Genomic DNA, 18,413 nt, shown 5'->3' with positions numbered 1-18,413 from the left:
CTTGAATTAGTGAAAACATACTGTTTTACAAATTAATATACAACTATATAAATATCTAAAAAATGTTTAATTACATTATTTTCTAAAGTCCTTTAACGCACCCTTTGTGAAGCTGCTAATAACAAAACTGAAATCAGATCACACTAGTCAAAGCAGAATAACATGCAGACTTTCTGTAATGTGTATATCTTATATAAAAAGTATAAAAAGTAGTATTTTCTTAACATACCCAATCATTTTATTGGCTTTCATGCACTTTCAAAAAATGCATTCACGCCATTGACACAAATCATAATGTTAAAAATCTTCAGTCATTAATGACATTGAGTTGCTAGTTGTCCTGGCTTCAAAGGCAGTATTTCCATTCATTATTCAAAAACTGGAATTAAACATTAATTTGTAATTAACATCGAATTATCAAAAGGATCTAGTCAAATCAGATTTTTGCTTCCAAAAGGTGACAAACATACAAAAAAATAAAAAATAAAAAATCAAGAGCTGACAGCTCAATACTTAAGGTTCTCGGGTAAAATTCGTTTCAGTTCAAAATGTATGTATTGTGTTTTTTTGTTTGTTTTTTACAGCAGGTGCAGTCACAAAACAGCTTTACAGAAATCAGTTTTACAGTGAACCCAGGGCCTAATGAGCAAGCAAATGGCGATGGTTTCAAGTAAAAACTCCCCAAGAGCTAGAAGGAAGAAACCTGGAATGGAACCAAGACTTTGACGGTCGACAACGGATGACAAGGTAACGCAGAATAAATGAAGTTGTATCGAGGGGGTAAACCAATTAGATTTGTGACATAAGAAATTAGTAAAAACTATTTGGCAGAGGTATACAGATTAAATCACTGGAACAGGTGGTGCTTAAATGGTATGCATAAAAGACAAGCGCGCGAAAGAGCCGTTAAAAATTAAGGAACTCGCACACATCCCTGGCCTATTTCAGCACCTTGTTCGCGGACAGCAACGCTATCGCGTTCCATCCGAGAGTTAACAGGAACATTCTTGGCTGTGTTTGAACTATACCCAGCATGATTTCGCATTTATAAAGTTTAAAAACCAATTAACACAATAACCTGTTAGGTAAGTACAGTGAAAGGTAATGGATTAGCTCAGTACGAAATCAGGTGTGTTATGGCAATTTTGCTGCCAGGGCAACGCTAGGATTTGGGCAACATGTGATGTTTGTTAATTCGATGTCAGCTTGGTGGCCAATCAAAGAAAGACATTTAATATCTGAGCATATCTAAGATTACTCGAAATGTTTACATAAACTTTGCCGACTGAGACGATGAGTGTGAAGCAGGTTTTTGTGAGTAGGAGATTTCAGCAGATGGCAGCAAAGTCACATTTTATATTTCGTGAGCGTCAGACATGAGCTCCTGAACTTCACGGACACGCCATCGGATAAGCACGTTTGTGTGTGAGAGAGAGAGAGAGAGAGAGAGAGAGAGAGAGAGAGAGAGAGAGAGAGAGAGAGAGAGAGAGAGAGAGAGAGAGAGAGAGAGAGAGAGAGAGAGAGAGAGAGAGAGAGAGAGAGAGAGAGAGAGAACGCACGTGTCTAGTGCGTCGTTATTCACAGCACTTAAGCAGAAGATCATTGATCATTTCACTGCTAATGTGGCTATATTGTGAATGCTTTTATAGTGTGTTGGGACAACTTTTTTGGATCGAGACCTGAACACAGTGTGATGTGTAATGGAAAAATTGTTTTGTATTACTTACTTACTTAATTATTTACTTACTTACTCACCCACACACACGGTGAGAAGGCTTCACACACACACGACACACACACACACAGTTTTACACACACAAAGAGATTTCACACGTCACATTAATGTTGAGCACAGGCGTCCTTGTCTGCCATAATTTCTCATAATACGACTAACTTGCTGTTGCTGTTTATTTATTTATTTTAATTTACATTTTGTAAAATAAAAACATAAGCATAGTTTTAAAATGCTCGTTATTTGTACATTTTTGACATTAGTTATTTAGAACTGAAAACTAAGCTGTAAATGGTCGCCTTTACTGCCCTGAGCACCGTCTTCAGTCTTCAATCATAATCAGATCATAGCGTGCATTTTTTTTTTTAAATTGTGGACGATTAGAAGGCTTCTCGAATTAAAGTCAGTAGAGTAGCAGTGCACCCCATAAAGGTTGCTATACATTTTCCCCTGTATCATACATGATGGTTGAGTCCAGCGCCTTCCGCTGGATGCGTACTGCCTCATCTCCCCTTTTCTGCTATCTCAAGCCCATTCTGTTTCTACCATTGGACCGAGGGAACCTCGCTTGGTCACAGCTCTACAATCTCTCATCTCTGCAGTGGCGTTTTCTCGGTGATATGAGAGCTAATATAGGCGAATCCCTGCACCACAGGCGTCAGATCTTCTTGCCAAAGCTGGATCTCTATGTATTACTGTGATCGTTGAGAATAAATCAGCTGAAACCCCGGCAGCGTGGAATAACAGCGGACATGACTGCGATGGGGAAATTCAAGCACATCCTGCTCATTTTCGCAGGTCTAATTACCGCAGCTAACGGTAAGTTCTAGGTTATATTTCTAAGCGGGGTTTGGCGCAATAAGGATTCGCCTTCAAGGATATCGTCAGGTGTACAATACATTTGAACAAACGTATAGATCGTTTTTATATTTTTGGGAGGTACTTCAAAAACTTACAACCTTTTATCTTATATTACTTATAAACAAGTCCAATGTAGAATAGCCCACGTCTTAAATTCAAAAGGATATAATTAGCCTAATTACGTGTGTGATATACAGTAGGCTACACACTGTTAATAAATATAGGCTCATACTTAGAAATGCTATAACTTCAGTCCGAATGTCTGACTAATAAACTACGTTTTGGAAGACACCCACATACAAAAAACAAGGCTATTTGAGTTTAATATTATCGATAAATGCAGCGTATCTGAGAGAGAGAGAGAGAGAGAGAGAGAGAGAGAGAGAGAGAGAGAGAGAGAGAGAGAGAGAGAGAGAGAATGTGTACTGTATCTAAAAATAAATCATACATTGATTACAAAAATCGTTTTAACTGTACAAGGGATCAGTATATAAGACCATATGCTGCATGGTAAAAACTTTTGTGGACCAGGCAAAGCCGGGTCAGAAGATAAATGAAGCAGGGCCAAAGTAGGCGTTTGTGCTTCTCTCTAATGCCTCTTTTGACTTATTCGAGTTTATATAATAATACAGTCTCTTTGATGGTCAGTAATGGTCCAGTGATTATCTCCGAATTTGTAAGTCTGGCCTGTTTTGCCTATTTTGATCGAGGCTTGGTGGAGCAACTTCCACTGTAGTCTATGGTTATGCCTACTGTCCAGATATGGACACTGTCAAGCATTGCCTACTTTGTAGTGATGTTGTAATAGCGCGGCTTTGTTTCACAGTGATAAAAAGGAAATTATGTAGGAGGTTGACAAAAGTTAGATTGTTGTATCAATAATTGAACCTAAAAGTTTAGTCCGGGAGCTTTGGAAGTATCCCTCGTTTGTGCAAAGAGCAACCCAAGTCAGTAGATTTGGTTTGAATAATACTGGCGGAATTTCATATTATAAGACTAGAGTTATGCCTGTTAATAAGATTTTATAAATGCAGTCCAACTTTAAAGTACCAAACCCCTTACTGACGCTTTGGAGATTCGTCATAACGCCACAACTTGCAAAGTAACGGTCACATTGGGTTTGATGCGAATTCACATTCGTTTAGGTCCTTGATGAGTCCGAGAAGCAGTGCCATCCGAATATTTCACGTAAATTCGATGGAATACCGTCGCATTTCTCCATTTCTCCAGCAGATGTGCCAAAGTCTGCCCCCGATTGTTTGTTAGAGGGTGGTGGGAAAACGACGACGGAAAGCATTGCTCAGCCAACGCATGCAAAATTATTCGAATAAGATGTCTAACGGCGTACCTCGCATTACCTCACAGCAAGCCTAAATTATTTATTTGCATGAGTACCTTTCACCTCCGCGTCTATACAGTGTTGATTTTTTAAATTAGTTGGACTTAAAAAACTCTAAATTCGACACTGGGAGTCTTGTTGCGTGTGTAGTAGCTAAATTCCAGTTTCCCTATTCCTATTATGTTCGTCGTTTTAAATGACGCCTTTCAAAGGAATTAGTAATGGTCCGGGTATTTCGACCGGTTCCCAAGCTTGTGAATAAATAATTCGTTTTGTCACAGCTATGCCAGTGACAGTGACAATGTCTGCAGCTATTCCTTGTTTGAAGGCATGTGTGGGGAGTTTGAGGAACAGACATTGATTAATCTGTTTCATCAAGCATAATATGGCAAAAAACAAATTAATGTGAAGTTGATTCAATACACTGATTATCAGTTTACCCGTGAAAGACTGGTACAGATAACTTCAGAAGATTAACAAAGAACAGTTTACCTGGGAGACATTTAGAGGTATTGGTTTTAAAATGGGTAAAATAATAGCTTTGAGCATAAAAATGGATTGGCTTAATCATGGTTTAAAATAACCATGACTTAAAACGAAAATACTGTCATAGCTATTTGAGAAAGATGGTAGTCCTAGGACAGTGAGACAGTGTTAGCGTTATGTAATCTAGATGATCTACTAGTATTTTGAGTAGCTCAGAGTGTACACACTAAAACAGACAAAATATTACTCTTACTGGAGAGCAGTTGTGTTTGATGTAAGCTTGCATTAAGCACACTGAAACATACACAGTATACATAGTAATTCAATTTGACAAAATTACACTGGCTTTAAGAAGCATGCTTGATGGTCCAAAGCAGATACACGGTGACAATTAGATGACATTGACATGTTGCCAACTAAAAACATTATGAATCTGTCCAGCCTCAAGTCTTGCATGCAAATGTGACATTCGAGGTCTTGAGGGAAAAGAGATTGCAGAGGCCTGTAAATTAAAACACAAAAGTAGTTGTTGACTCAAACAGCCTAACTGAACAACTGCAATGTCACCTTAGTTATTAATATTTGTTACTGTTTGTTCTGCTCATTATATCTATTATTGTTTAACATTTTAATGTGTATTTTAAAGCTGAAATTGTATCAATACTTCAGCAGATATTCAAAAGTTGATTTATGCTGACTGATAAAAAGGTATACTATGCATTTCTTATCAACAATGCAACATTTATATGAATAAATACACAAACTCTAGACAATCACTCTGGTTTCCAGATGTTGTGAGGCCACGAAAAGGTGGTTTGTCAAATAATTAAAATGCTGTACCTGTAAAAACATGCCATATCACAAAATAGCATTGATTAGGCAGGCAGATGCAAAATGCGGAGCCATAAACATCTATTATTTACTAGACAGATGGCTCAGTATGCTAGATGAACCTTTTATTTAAGTTAGAAGCTGCTCTTTCTCCACCTTGAAATGTCATCATTGTGTGTTAGTGTGTTTTCTTTGTGAGTGTGTATTAGTTTTCTGGAACCAAATGCTGTGTGGTCATCAGTTTGAGCTGTCTGGGTTCTGGTCTGGATGAGATGACCCATTTAAAGCATGAGTATTCATGTTAGGAGCTCTCTCATACATACATAACCGATTAAAGCATTTGCATTTCAAAGCTGCCCCAGTCAGCAGAAATGGTGTTGCTTTTTTTATATATTAATATGATTTTAAGGTTATGGAGATTGCTAGCAGAAAAGAAGAAGGTGTAAATGGCTTGCGATTTGGAAAATATGAATGTCAATTAGGTTTTGGGTTGGCAGTGTTTTAGGAATGGCAATTTTCAACTTCTTTTTGAGCCTTCACTGCTATACTGGCTGATATATTTGACACTGAATTTGGTCAGGCATTTTGTAGGGAGAAAAAAATCACTAATCACAGCATGGGAAGAACAGCAAAAGTGTGAAACATGCACTCATACTTTGTTGAGTCAGGAGGCTTCAAAGATTTTGTTTCTCAAGAAAGGCTCTATGTATGTAAGTCCAGTCATTGTTCCTTTTTCACTGCAAAATTGTCCCTCTTGCCCACCCCGTCATGAATTCTGTCATCTCAGTCGTAAACATACTGCACAGTAGTATAGAGACACATACTGATGTAACTTCAGTGTTATGACATCTAAACACAGTCTCAATATCAAGCCCTCCCAGAAGTGAAAAGCCATCAGGCTGTTCACAAATCATGGCTTAGAAGCCTGCTGCAGTGCTAGCATAAGCTCAGTGACGCAGGTGGGCTTATTGACTGGAAATACGCAACAGCCCTCTGTGGACAAGGAAGAGGTAGACAGGTGGAATTTCCATGTGTTTGCCAGTTCATGACAGCAGTAGCTTGCCCCCTACAATCTCATACTAGTTGTGGGGATCACATGAGATTTTACAATACAATCATTCTGAATTCCAGTCTCAGTCTAATCTCCATCAGATGACTAAAGGTTGACTTGAGGACATCTGAAAAGAACAATTCCTCGCTGCTACCTTTGTTGTCAACATTTTAAGAATGCAGCACTGGGAAGACTGTTCTTAATAGACTCATTGTTTTGGGTTTGGTTTACCTTTACAATAGCCGGTAGTGTCGCTGATCATAGTGGAGGGGGACTTGAGCCAAAATGTTGCACATTGTAGCAGCTAGCACACAGAACCCCGTAGGAGGAAACAACTCCTCCACGCATACTGCAGCTGGTGAATCAGCATGGCCAGTTTAGACATGTTGCTATGGTTTTACTGCTGATCGATGAGAAACACTGTCTGTTGCAAAAGTAATGGCACTGGATGTATGGAAGCACCTGCTTGTGTTTATGTCATCATGCTGTATGATGTGGGTCTGCTCAAATATTTCTGAAATTATTTCAATGTATGCCTTGAAGAAATGTTTTTAAGATAAAATAAAACACAGCAAGCAAAGCAGACTGACTAAATATTAGTAATTCCCTTAAAACATTAAATTTATATATTATGTCCATGTTCTGGATTATCTAATTAAACACCATTAACACTGACTCATTCATGAACCAATTAATATTTCAACCATGTCGGTTCACACCAACCACGACGTTACTGAGTTACCATGTGGCACATTTGACAAGCTATTTTGCCCGTGCATTAATTCATGCAGAAATATGAAACTAACCGAGGGTCTAGTCAAACTATAGGTTGACAGAAAGCAGAAGTGATCTGTGTCTGTCTTGTAATGGCATTGTCCCCAGCACCCACAATGTGAAGTAGGTTGAAGGCTGGAATTTTTCAAATTTTATTTAAAAATGCCTTCAGTCTTAACTGAAACTATAAACTCAGGAATAATATTGAATTACTGAAGCCATAGATTAGCTTCTTATGTCTTAGTCAGTATGCTTTTGGAAAAACTGATGATTTTACAAAGCAGAAGAAACATTTGATAGTGGATTTTTTTATTATTATTATTATTATTATTATTATTATTATTATTATTATTATTATTATTATTATTATTTATAAGCCGGTGAGCAGGAACCACATATATACGGAAAAAAGCACAGTCCAATTTTTTTGTTTTCCTATTTAATTCATCACTTAGCTACAACACAGCTGTGGCCAATCACAGACTAAAGCTCATATTACATCAAAGCACTGCGTGGAAGTAGTCTGGCTTTAGTGCAGACTCACATCCGAGACTCAAAGAATTAATTCATTTGACCAAATTATTCGTTTCCTTCTGATATTCAATCTGAATAGCAAATGGACCAGACAAGACGGACCATGTTCTGGTTTGTCTTCCTGCAAGGAAAGCTTCTTCAAATTACACTGAATAAAAACTGACTTATGAGCATTCATGTTGAAATATTATTTTCCCTTCCTGCTACCCCTGTTGAGTGTGTGACTGTCACGGAACGCTCGCCTCCCGCGAGGCACGTGGTTTGGCCAGCTACGTGCAGTGGGAGGACCTTCGTTAGTGGCCACGCCTGCACACACCTGCGCCTCGTTTCGTCTGTGTATTTAAACCCACTTCAGGGGGCGTACTATCGTTGGTCATTATTGGTGTGGTGTGCAGATGTACCGTCGTAAATGGCTTGATGTAAAGTTCCCTTTATCGTTGTTAAAAGTATTTGTGTTTATCGTCCGTGTTTAAATGTTAACCGTTTCATGTTCGTATTAATCGTGTGTAATTCTTGAGTGCCGTTAGTGTTTTATGTTTATATGTAAATAAATGAACGTCCCAGTCGCTGGAGCCTGCGTCCTACCCCTCGCCCTGCGCCACTCGGGCCACCACGCCTTACGGTGACACATGTGACTTAGCCAGGAGTTTCATCAGACGCACGTATGGGATCAGCTCATTTTAATGTCACTAACTGAAACAAAAGTTTCAGATTACCCCAGACACCACTGGAACAAACTGGGAATATGAGGTCGCAGAAATTATCCTATGAAATTTTGGGTACTGCTACGGCTGCGGTAGCCAGTAGATGCAAATATCACCATTATCATTTGAGTGAAAATTACAGGTAGTGCACGTAATTAATCAGGGTTTAGGAACAGGGTGAACATAATCTTTATAGCAATGCAGTGAGATTGGCACAGTGTCGATAATGTAGTGCCAAGATTTTTCTCTTCAATGCAGATAAGGCATCATACATCAAACAAGGTTGGGAATATACTTTGTGGATACGTGTTGTTTTTGTAGATATCATCTGCTTTGGGAAGGATACAAAAATAGCGGTAACGTTTTGGTTTGGATTTAGTATATAGTTTGATTCTATCAGTATATATACATATATCAACACTGTTCACTTACTCTATCAGTGGTGACTATGCCAATATCTGTTTGTGCGTGGTGTATTGTTTTGTGCTACCTAAATATCTTACTCCTAAAGAGTTTAGAGTCAGTATGGGTTTGATGCTTGCACCACATTCCTCTACATGCCATATTTTTAAACACACACACACACACACACACACACACACACACACACACACACATACAGCTAAAATTCGGTAAATTACAGGGCCATGTAAACAGTTTACTGCTGCTAAATGTGTCAAAGCTGGTTGACATAAGTGCACTCCATTGTCTGCTAGTTCACCACCTCAAATTACCTTCAAGAACAACTACAAATTTTAGTTTACAATTTTATTATTAAAAATGTATTATGTATATTTGGTGTAGTATTTGTCCTTTCTGTAAGTAGTTTAGGTAGCCCAAATGTGTAAGCCATTTTTATTTATGATTTTTAATTCTATAAACCAAATTAAATAACTCAGCTATTTTTTTTGTGTATTTCATGTTAGTTATTACATCTAAAATTCAACCAAATGCCTGTAAAATGTAATACATAGATTAATTTTGGAAGTCGATGCTAAAGTAATTGTTTATACATACATGTTTATAATATATATGCAAAAAATACTGAACCGATACTGTCATAGGAAAAAACTTAACAAAGGCTTGTCAAGTTATTTGGAGACACTGAGAGGGGATTAGGATGTGTAATTATCTCTGAAGACATCACGGGGCATTTCAATTTGCCATGTCTAACATTTGTCAGTCACATGGCTCTGCTGAGTTAGCTGTGGTTCGCTCCCTTTTTCTCTGTCTCTCTCCAAATACACACACACGCACACACACACAGAGCTGGAGTACAAATTCTTCATGTCTGCTCAAGGCTTGGCTGATCAGCTTGAAAAGATCATTTGAGCTCGAAACTGCAGAGCTGTGCAGTCTTGGACAACAGGAAGAAAGACACCACAACACACATCCAGTGTACACATACACTTGGAGTAATTGATGCTGTAGATCTGAAAGCACAGAGACTCAAAAGAAGAGCTTCAGGAGGCACTTACATAACACTTCAACCAAATGCCAGCAAACTGATCAAAATTCTTAAAAGGGCAAAAGTTTGAAAAATAAGCTTTAGGTATCTGACATTTACTTTTTATAGGTGAAAAGTTGCTTTGTCTTTTATTCCAAACTTGTCATAGATGCATTTACTGTCAGACACATCTGCAAAAGATGTCTGAATCGCTGTAACTTTATCTCGTCCTTCCTAAAAACTTGTCAGACCTCTGAAGCTACATGTTTTGCTTTACAGTTGAGGAAAGACAATTCTGTAGATTTATTAAGGGCTTGTATTGCACAAAATGTATTTTGCATAATCTACCTCGACAATTGCGCTGGTAAAGCATGTTTACAAAAAGCAGGCTAATGCAATAGAGGTACTAAATGTAGCATTACACAAATATGTAGTGCTTTTTGAGTCTTGTTAATGCATTTTAAGGCAAAACATTCTACTACATTGGACTGGGAAGTTACTTGTTACATTTATTTATTTTTTTCTTTATAAATAAGACACCAATGTTAGTTTATTATTACTGCATTACATAGAGCAAAAAGCATTAGTTCTATTGCCTAATAGACTGTTTGTAATGGTAGACAGTTTTAATATTTTATACAGCTATTCAGAGATAAGATTAGCAATTATTTGTTATAGCTCTACTGCTGAGAATGACTGTGATTGCTACTGATTTGATTTCTTTTTTGAATTTGTGTAGTTGTACTTAAGCCTGCTGACATTCACCTGCTCATATGTTTGAAACACATTTAAGTGTCTCATGCTTTTACCTTGCTCTTTTCATAAAGGATTTTCCAGATTTTCCAAATATATATATATATATATATATAAACTGATCTATGAAGGCTTGATAGGTTGAAATGAAAGTCCTTATCAGGTCCATAACACAACCTGTTCCCAGTCTTAATCCCATACAGGAGCACACACACACACACACACACACACACACACACACACACATATATATATATATATATATATATATATATATATATATATACACACACACACACACACACACACACACACAGGATGTGTTATCTGATAAGGACTTTCGTTTCAAGCTGTCATGTCTTCATAGATCAGTTGATCATAATATATATATATATATATATATATATATATATATATATATATATATATATATATATATATATATATAGCTCAGATGCATCTCAGGTGAATCTCACTTTACACAGACTCTGGATACAAAACTCATCACATGCAAATGCATCCAATACTCCAGTCATCATTTTATGCATAAAAGTATGACAGTGTGTTTTGTAATAACTTGTATCATTTGCCTGGCATTTGGCTCCCCAAAGTCACAATTCCTGTTTGCTTCAGCCAAGGTGCAATTGAGCATAAAGGGTATGTGTCAGTCATTGGCAGATTTGAAGGCATCCTGCTGAAGTGTACCTACATGTAGGATCTGTAGAAGGCTGCATGATGCATTTTTCTAGTGTGCTCACCTAAATGCTTTAACGTTATTACACACCTTGAGATAATTTTTTTATTGTCCATATTAAGATGGCTGAAAAGAAAAGCATAGTCAGATTACCTTCAAAGAGCATAGTGTTCTTTGCAATATATCGTATTTTAAATAAAAAATGGAAACAACATTGCGTGTGTTGGACAATGAGTTACACTCACTTTCCACTTTATTAGAAACTCCTAAATGGAAGGAGGATACACCTTCTATAAATCTGTAGACCTATAAATCTATAGACCTTTTACAATGCACTGTGTGTGTTTGTGAGACTAGGATTTCTTTGGTGTCAGTTTCTTAATACAGGGTGTTAGATGAATATTTCTGGGTGGCACAGCATTAATACAGACATAATATGACAATGGTATGCTGAGATGTCACTAAATGTCGCTACAGTCTGGGCTATATGATTTAATTGTATGCTTATAAAATGTACCTATTAGATAGGTGTAACTAATGAGTGGCCACTGAGTGTAGGTAAAAGGTTTCTTTAAAAGAAAGTGGTGTGTGAGTGTGTATTGGTGCTTTCATCTCACATCTTCTTTAAGATATTTTTAAATACTTACCATGTTTATTGGAAGAACACTTGTCTTCATGTTACAATCTTTTGTGTTTAAAAATGTGGAGAACTTTCTGGGTTTCTCCATATATTTGTGACCAGGGATTCTTCCCCACAGCTATCATATTCATTTGAGAAAGTATCAATATCCAGTAGCAAATTACTGTCTCATGGTAGAGTCCAAATGGCACTTCTGCAAGTTGAGAAGAACAGTGATCATATTTATTCCACGGCCCCTAGAAATTCCACTACTGCCTCTCAACAATCTTTTGACTTAAGTGTCAGTCAGTGACTTTCATTTTTTATTCTACATCTGCACAGAGTTTGCAATACATGACGCTTCCCGGAAGTGTGCTTGTTGCTGAAGTTGCTAAATTCTTTCAGCAGTATTTGCTGATGGTAAAAGCTGCAATGATAGATCAGGTCATTTAAAGTAAGCCACAATTAATCACAACATATGCTTCATCAAAACTTTGGATAATCTCCCCTGTATTGATAGTGTTTATGCCCCTGTGGCTGCTCTGTAGATTGATCCAGCAGATGACTATCTATAGTTCACAAAAGGTTCACAGGTCAGCCTAGCCAATGTGTCTCTGGATACATCAAAAGCATTCATGGTTTTACTTGAAGTACCATGCATTGGGGGGCTTTAGTATCTCACTACTGAGGAAGTACTCACTGACTTACTAAAAGAAGGGAGGCTCCAAAAAGTCACTTGCCTTAGGCTTAGTGCACCAGTGGCACCACTTTTCTCACTACAGGCTGAGTACAGGCTGATTTAAACAGACCTTGACTAAGATACTGCAGAGAGGTAAACCATCCATATGGACAGATGTCCACTTCACTTGATTCCATAATGAAAACAGAACATAACAGATGTCTATGCAGAACTCATCATGGCTGGAATACACATGAAGTTTAGGGTGATGTGGAGGATATCTTCTTTTGAACTGAGCATGACTGAACCCTTGAGTGTTTCTGATAAGGGCTGTTGCTGTTGCAGACAAGAAAGATTATCTGATGTCAAGAGGTCTTGCAGAGGTTTTATAATGTTTCACTATTTTAATTGATTTGCTGTGTTGAATTGTTTACTCACATTGGCCCAATACCAAGTCCATTAATTTTGTATGCCCAGAAATCCTAGAGAAAGTGCCATTCTTAGTCTAGGTCAAGTAATTTGTTCAAGTCAGTTCTGTACATTCCACTAAATTGGGAAATATAAGATGTCACATAACCAAAGATAGCCGGCCATAAGTCATTTGTTAGGCTGAGACTGCTTACAGCTTCATTGCAGTTTGGTTGGTATAAGGATGAGTCGCCTATTGAGACAAGTAAGCAGTATAAATGGTGAAGCATGTAGTAACTGACTGGAGTTTTTGTAGAGCTATTCAAATGTTGTATGTAATGATACCTTGAGTCCCAAATGAATTTCCTTGATGGCATAGAATAAATTTCACTGTTGTCATAAGAAGGTTAAAAAAAAAGCAAAAAAAACAACTTCTATTGTCCTTCATTCCCAGTGTTTGCTAAACCACATTCCTGAGCATTTCCTGTCGTTATGATCTAATAACGAAGCAGGACAATCTCAGACTTCTTTATGCCAAGGAATACACCACTGACCAATTAGCTGATATTTTCTACCCACTGTTACAGACTCTGCTCGATAACTCGAAAGTATTTCCTTTTCAAAAATACTTCATCAACCAGAATGAAAAAATTCATCCCACCAGAAATGGCTGGTTCTGGAATGGGCATGAATTCACATTAAGGAAATAGAGTTGTTGTAATCAACTAATACCATGCTGACATTCTTAATTTAACTTGAACCTCTAAAATGATTTGCCTCATTCATTACAGACTGAATTTCTAGTACTATAATCTGTTTGGGAAACAATCTCATTTTGCTACAGCAGGTGGTGCCTCATGGACTGCCAGGGAGTCCCAGGACCGCAGTTTGAGTACTGCTGCTGTAATGGGCAATCCCACTGTGCTATTGCACAGTTCAGTGCTTTGAAATTGTGTTTAAGAGAACCCCGTATTTGATCAACAACTTGTTTGTCTCATTTGATCTTGACTCCCTTGTCCTTTCAGCAATTTAGTCTTGTACTGTATGCATTTTCTGAGGCGTATAATTTCCTTGCCAACTGATGCAGCACTTATGTTGGAGATAGCTGTCAAAGGGAAACGCTAAGAAACTTCTGCCTGAGCCTCTGTCTCTGCAACCTCAAATTTGTAATCTGTATTTGCGTGGGATGTCATTCTGATGATGATATTTATTACAGAGGCCCTATTCCTTTTTGTTCTGGGTACAGTCCTAACCAAACAGAAATATAGGACTATGAGAAGTGAGACCAGGCATGAAACTAAAAGATTAGTTGCTTTTTTATAAGGTTAGCAAAAGACTTCTACTTTGTTTTTAAGACACTTAGTTAATTATGGCATAAAATACTTTCAAATGAATTTATCAATGCATTGCAGATATGGTGACAAGTGTGACACTTCCTTTCATTCAGATATTGGTGTACATTGTTTGCACTATCCACATTAAAAAGCCACATGTCTAGGATGTGCTAATTCATTGATATGACATGTCCATGGTAGGCCTAAGATTATGCTTTATAGATATTTTATGAATCAGTAAGGGTCAGTTGGGGTTAGTGAACCCATTTGGTGAAGGAATGCTATCAAATGTCTCAGTAGTAGATAATATTAACTTGGCAGAAGAATAATGTCAGAGGTCACTAAAGCACAAAGGCACTTTTTTCCCACCATCCATTTCTAATGGATGTGTTATTATTCATCTGGCAGTCTAATGTAATCTTTGGCTCTTGAGGAAATGTACACAGAAGCGCTGATAAGAGCAATTCAGGCCATTCCTCTTTGAAAGCTCACAAGTTGGGGAAGCTTTTAATGTATCAGAGCTGTACATGTGCAGAGTTCACTCCTTTATTAGCATGGCTGTGTGTGTATGCATGTGTGTGTGTATTTGTGTCTTTGTGTGAGTATGGGTTGAAGCGAGATAGCACTGCTCTGATCGAGGGGTCATTGTGATTGTGATGTCAGGACAGGGAAAGTGACAGCATGGCACCCTTAAACCCTTCTCTAGCTTCTGTCACCCTTCCCAGCACTCCCCTGTACATACATGTCTGCGAGCCTGGTCTGCACGCCACATTCTAATGAGCTGAGGCCCAAATTGATGGTTTAACACCAGCATTTTCTAAATTAAATTCACAGCTGCATGTAAATTGTCACTGCATAAAAAAAAACTTAGAGGGTAACCTGCTCCTTTACGCATGGTCATGGTAAGATTCGGCCAAAAGATTGCTTGGCCATTTGTTACATCACCGCTGGGTGCCAGGAGTCAGGAGAAGAATGAATGTCTTTTTCATGTGAAAGTGTTTGTCAGCTCCCCCTGCTGCTCTCTGAATTCATGCTGACACCATTAAAAAGTGCTTTCTGAAACCTAGGAATGGTTTGGAAGTTAAGATCATGAAGGGGGTTATTGGAGAATTGACTGATTATAGAAAAATAGTATTAGTATTTCAGGGTAACGGATTCAGAGAGATAATAAAAGCAGTGTAAGAAGATATGTTTTGCTACAACTTTGCATATCTTGAATGGGTCAAAAAAGTGAAAAAGAGCAGTATCAATCTTTATTTATCAATTTCTAAAGTCCTCTAAGAACTGGTCTTAAGAGTGCAACCTGATTTGCAAAACTAATATTACATGAACAGAAACCCCTGGATAATTTTGAATGACTCCTTTTAAATGTATTTAATTATAAATAGAATGTGATATTAAAGGGTCTAAAAGAAACTTCATCTATCATTTTATATACTGATGACATTTGTTATTGTTTATTGTGAAGGAAAAAAGCAGCACTGGAATCAAGTTTGGATGTACTTTCTCTGGCTCCATGGTTGTATGAATGTCTAATTCAATCATCTATATGGCCTTTTGTTTTAGCTCAGATACACATGTGATGTATGTGTAGATTTGCTACACTCTTCAAACGTTGAGCATCAGGCAGAATTTGACAGCCTTGTGTCATATGTAATCGGACTCCTACCATTGTAAATTACTGGAGATTAACCACTCCTGTTCTACACATAATTCAGTGGTGATGAATATTTGTGCTTACAACCATGCAAGCATCTCAGAGAAGCAGAGATATTCCGATCTTAGAGAAGCAGAGATATTCCGATAGGTAAATGAGCTGATGAAATATGAATGTGATTTTTTTGTGTAGCTGGGGGAGGGTGGGTTTCTTCATGCCTTTGCGGTAGTATACTGTTAATCTTCTTGAACTGAGTAATCCCATTAAGGCTCAGATGGCTCATTTCTTAGGTTTGTGAAGTGCGGGCCGCAGGATTGGGAGGAACAGGATGTAACAGCCCAGTTACGTGCACACAAGTGGATGACTTCTATTATACATATGGGACCATGCTGCCCACTTTATCCCCCGGCAGCTGATCGCAATCATTTTAATATAGCCGACCCCCTGAATGAGGTCCATGGCTGAAAATTGGAAGGGGTGAATGATACACTGCAGATGCGAATCTGAAATCGTATCACCGTATCATCTCTTTCCCCACAAATTATGCCAGTTTTTCATGTGACAATTGATTAAATGCTGCATTGTCAAAATGGGGAATGGCTCAGGGTGTTGGAGTTTGAGGCTGAGTGGAGGGGAGATGGGAAAATACCACTGTAAACAGGAGAAGAAGAAAGCTGGCACAAGAAACAGCAGGTGGTGACCATGCATAGTTCTCATGAGGGTAAATGGTTATCATCTGTTTCCTGGTGGCAACATTACCTTGCGTTTGCATTGTCCCTTAGGGTGTTGCCAGGAAATATGCATCTAAGTAGGGATATCTATCATTTTGCACAGGAGCACTTTGTATCAGGAAGGAATGCTTCAATTAAACACTTTCCAACAGATACAAAAAAAGTGATCCATAAATCAATCAAAAGGCAGTTCAAGTAGGCATGACAAGGTGGAAATACATCACCCCATTTTAAAATCACGTTAGCATGAACAGCTGAGGAAAGGGGAGACATTTATTAAACAGAATAGAACAGAACCAGCAAAAGCCAAGGAGCTTAATCTGAATCTCTGATTTGAAGATTTGTTTAAACTGCTGGATCAAAGAGGTGCCAGTCTTACATACACTGTACCACTAAGAGGTTCTCTGGAAATGTATGGTTTGGCACACCTAAAAGAAAGTACTAGGTGCCCAAGGAGGAACCAATAAGATCACGAGACCCATCAGTTTTAATCAAATTCCCTTCATGTTGCAATGACTCATTTTCTTTATGGCACCTACTGGATACTGTCCAAGGCATAAATGAGACTCATCGTTGTGAAAGGTGGCTTACTTTCATCACAAGAAGCTTATATCTGAGGAGACTTGTTAGATGTTGAATAGAAATCATAGTTGTAGTTTGTCAGTTGTTCTGTGAAGTTAAGCTACTCTCATGACAGACTAAAAGTTATCACAACCGGTGGTTGTAACCTAGTGTTTTAGCTTTATTTAACATTTCTTTTATAAGTCTTCATTTAAATTGGTACTTGATTTCAAGCTAAATTGGGAAGATGACTGTTGCAGGATTTTTTTGTCATTTGGACTCCTTTGGAAAACTGGTAGTAACCTAGTCTTCATTTACGATGTCCCATAGATATGAAAGATAAGCTTTAGATATGAGATCATTTCAGAAGGGAAAACATCCATTAACAAAAATGTGGCCAGAGTATGTCCTTACATTCATGGTGTATTTTTGCTTGGTGTCTCTGTCATAAGTCTGTGGGTGCAGCAGGTACTTCAATAATGAGTGTAGAGTGAATGGGTATTCACTCACATGGAGCTTGGGAAAGCTTTCAAAATGAGAGTGAGAAAGCAAACCAAAACAAATCAGATCATTTAAAAGGAATGTGGTCAAGCAGGAATGTAAAAGCAACTGGAGCAGGCTTATCTATTTCACTGCAAAATATCTGAATTTGTTAGTGTGTTAAAATGGGATTATAGACCCTTCCAAAAAATAAATCACAAACACCTAACAAATCTAGAATCTGGTTTCAGGTTTCCAGATCATCCTCTTTATCAGTATTCCAAATTCACATTTGAGGTGCATTGTCTCTTGAGTCATTTTGTTGCTTTTCATGAACATCACTGAGTAGGGTAATGCTGGGTGTCCATGGAGTAGGTGGATATGGGAAACACGACTAGTTAATGTTCGGTGATAGGTGACAGAGCACAAATGTTCTAAACTCTCCACCTCTTTTAGCCTCTCTGCCAACCAGTACCTCTCTACTAACGTCTGACATTCAGACATATTCCAATTTCATGATTAGTTGGCTTGGTCTATACTTATAAAGGAATCCCCCCTCTGGTGATTCCCCCTCCTTCTCATAAAATGCGACACATCACAGGATTCACTCTAATTGCTATAAATTTAACCTGCGAAAGTGCTCCTCTCATGTCTTGCCTCTCATCAGACGGATTCACAGATATGGCATTTAAACATGTTAGCTTTCTTTAGTGTAATCTACAGCTCTGTGTAAGAAGA

At 37.9% G+C, this 18,413-nt stretch overlaps 1 protein-coding gene across 2 annotated transcripts in view; it reads left to right on the top strand.

Annotated features, from left to right (window-relative positions):
* The first annotated feature begins 2,294 nt into the window (after positions 1 to 2,294).
* Positions 2,295 to 18,413, top strand: part of csmd1b (CUB and Sushi multiple domains 1b) — a 265,284-nt gene continuing 249,165 nt past the window's right edge. For both annotated transcript variants that reach the window (XM_027023454.3, XM_081724720.1), the window contains exon 1: positions 2,295 to 2,551. In XM_027023454.3, the coding sequence (XP_026879255.2) occupies positions 2,485 to 2,551 (67 nt within the window). In that variant the 5' untranslated portion in view covers positions 2,295 to 2,484. The remainder of the gene's footprint in view (positions 2,552 to 18,413) is intronic.

Source organism: Electrophorus electricus, chromosome 12 (assembly GCF_041902795.1).
Source record: "Electrophorus electricus isolate QZ-2024a chromosome 12, ASM4190279v1, whole genome shotgun sequence".
Lineage (NCBI taxonomy): Eukaryota > Metazoa > Chordata > Actinopteri > Gymnotiformes > Gymnotidae > Electrophorus > Electrophorus electricus.
Note: the sequence above shows the minus strand (reverse complement) of the source record. Positions and strands in the feature narration are given on the sequence as shown.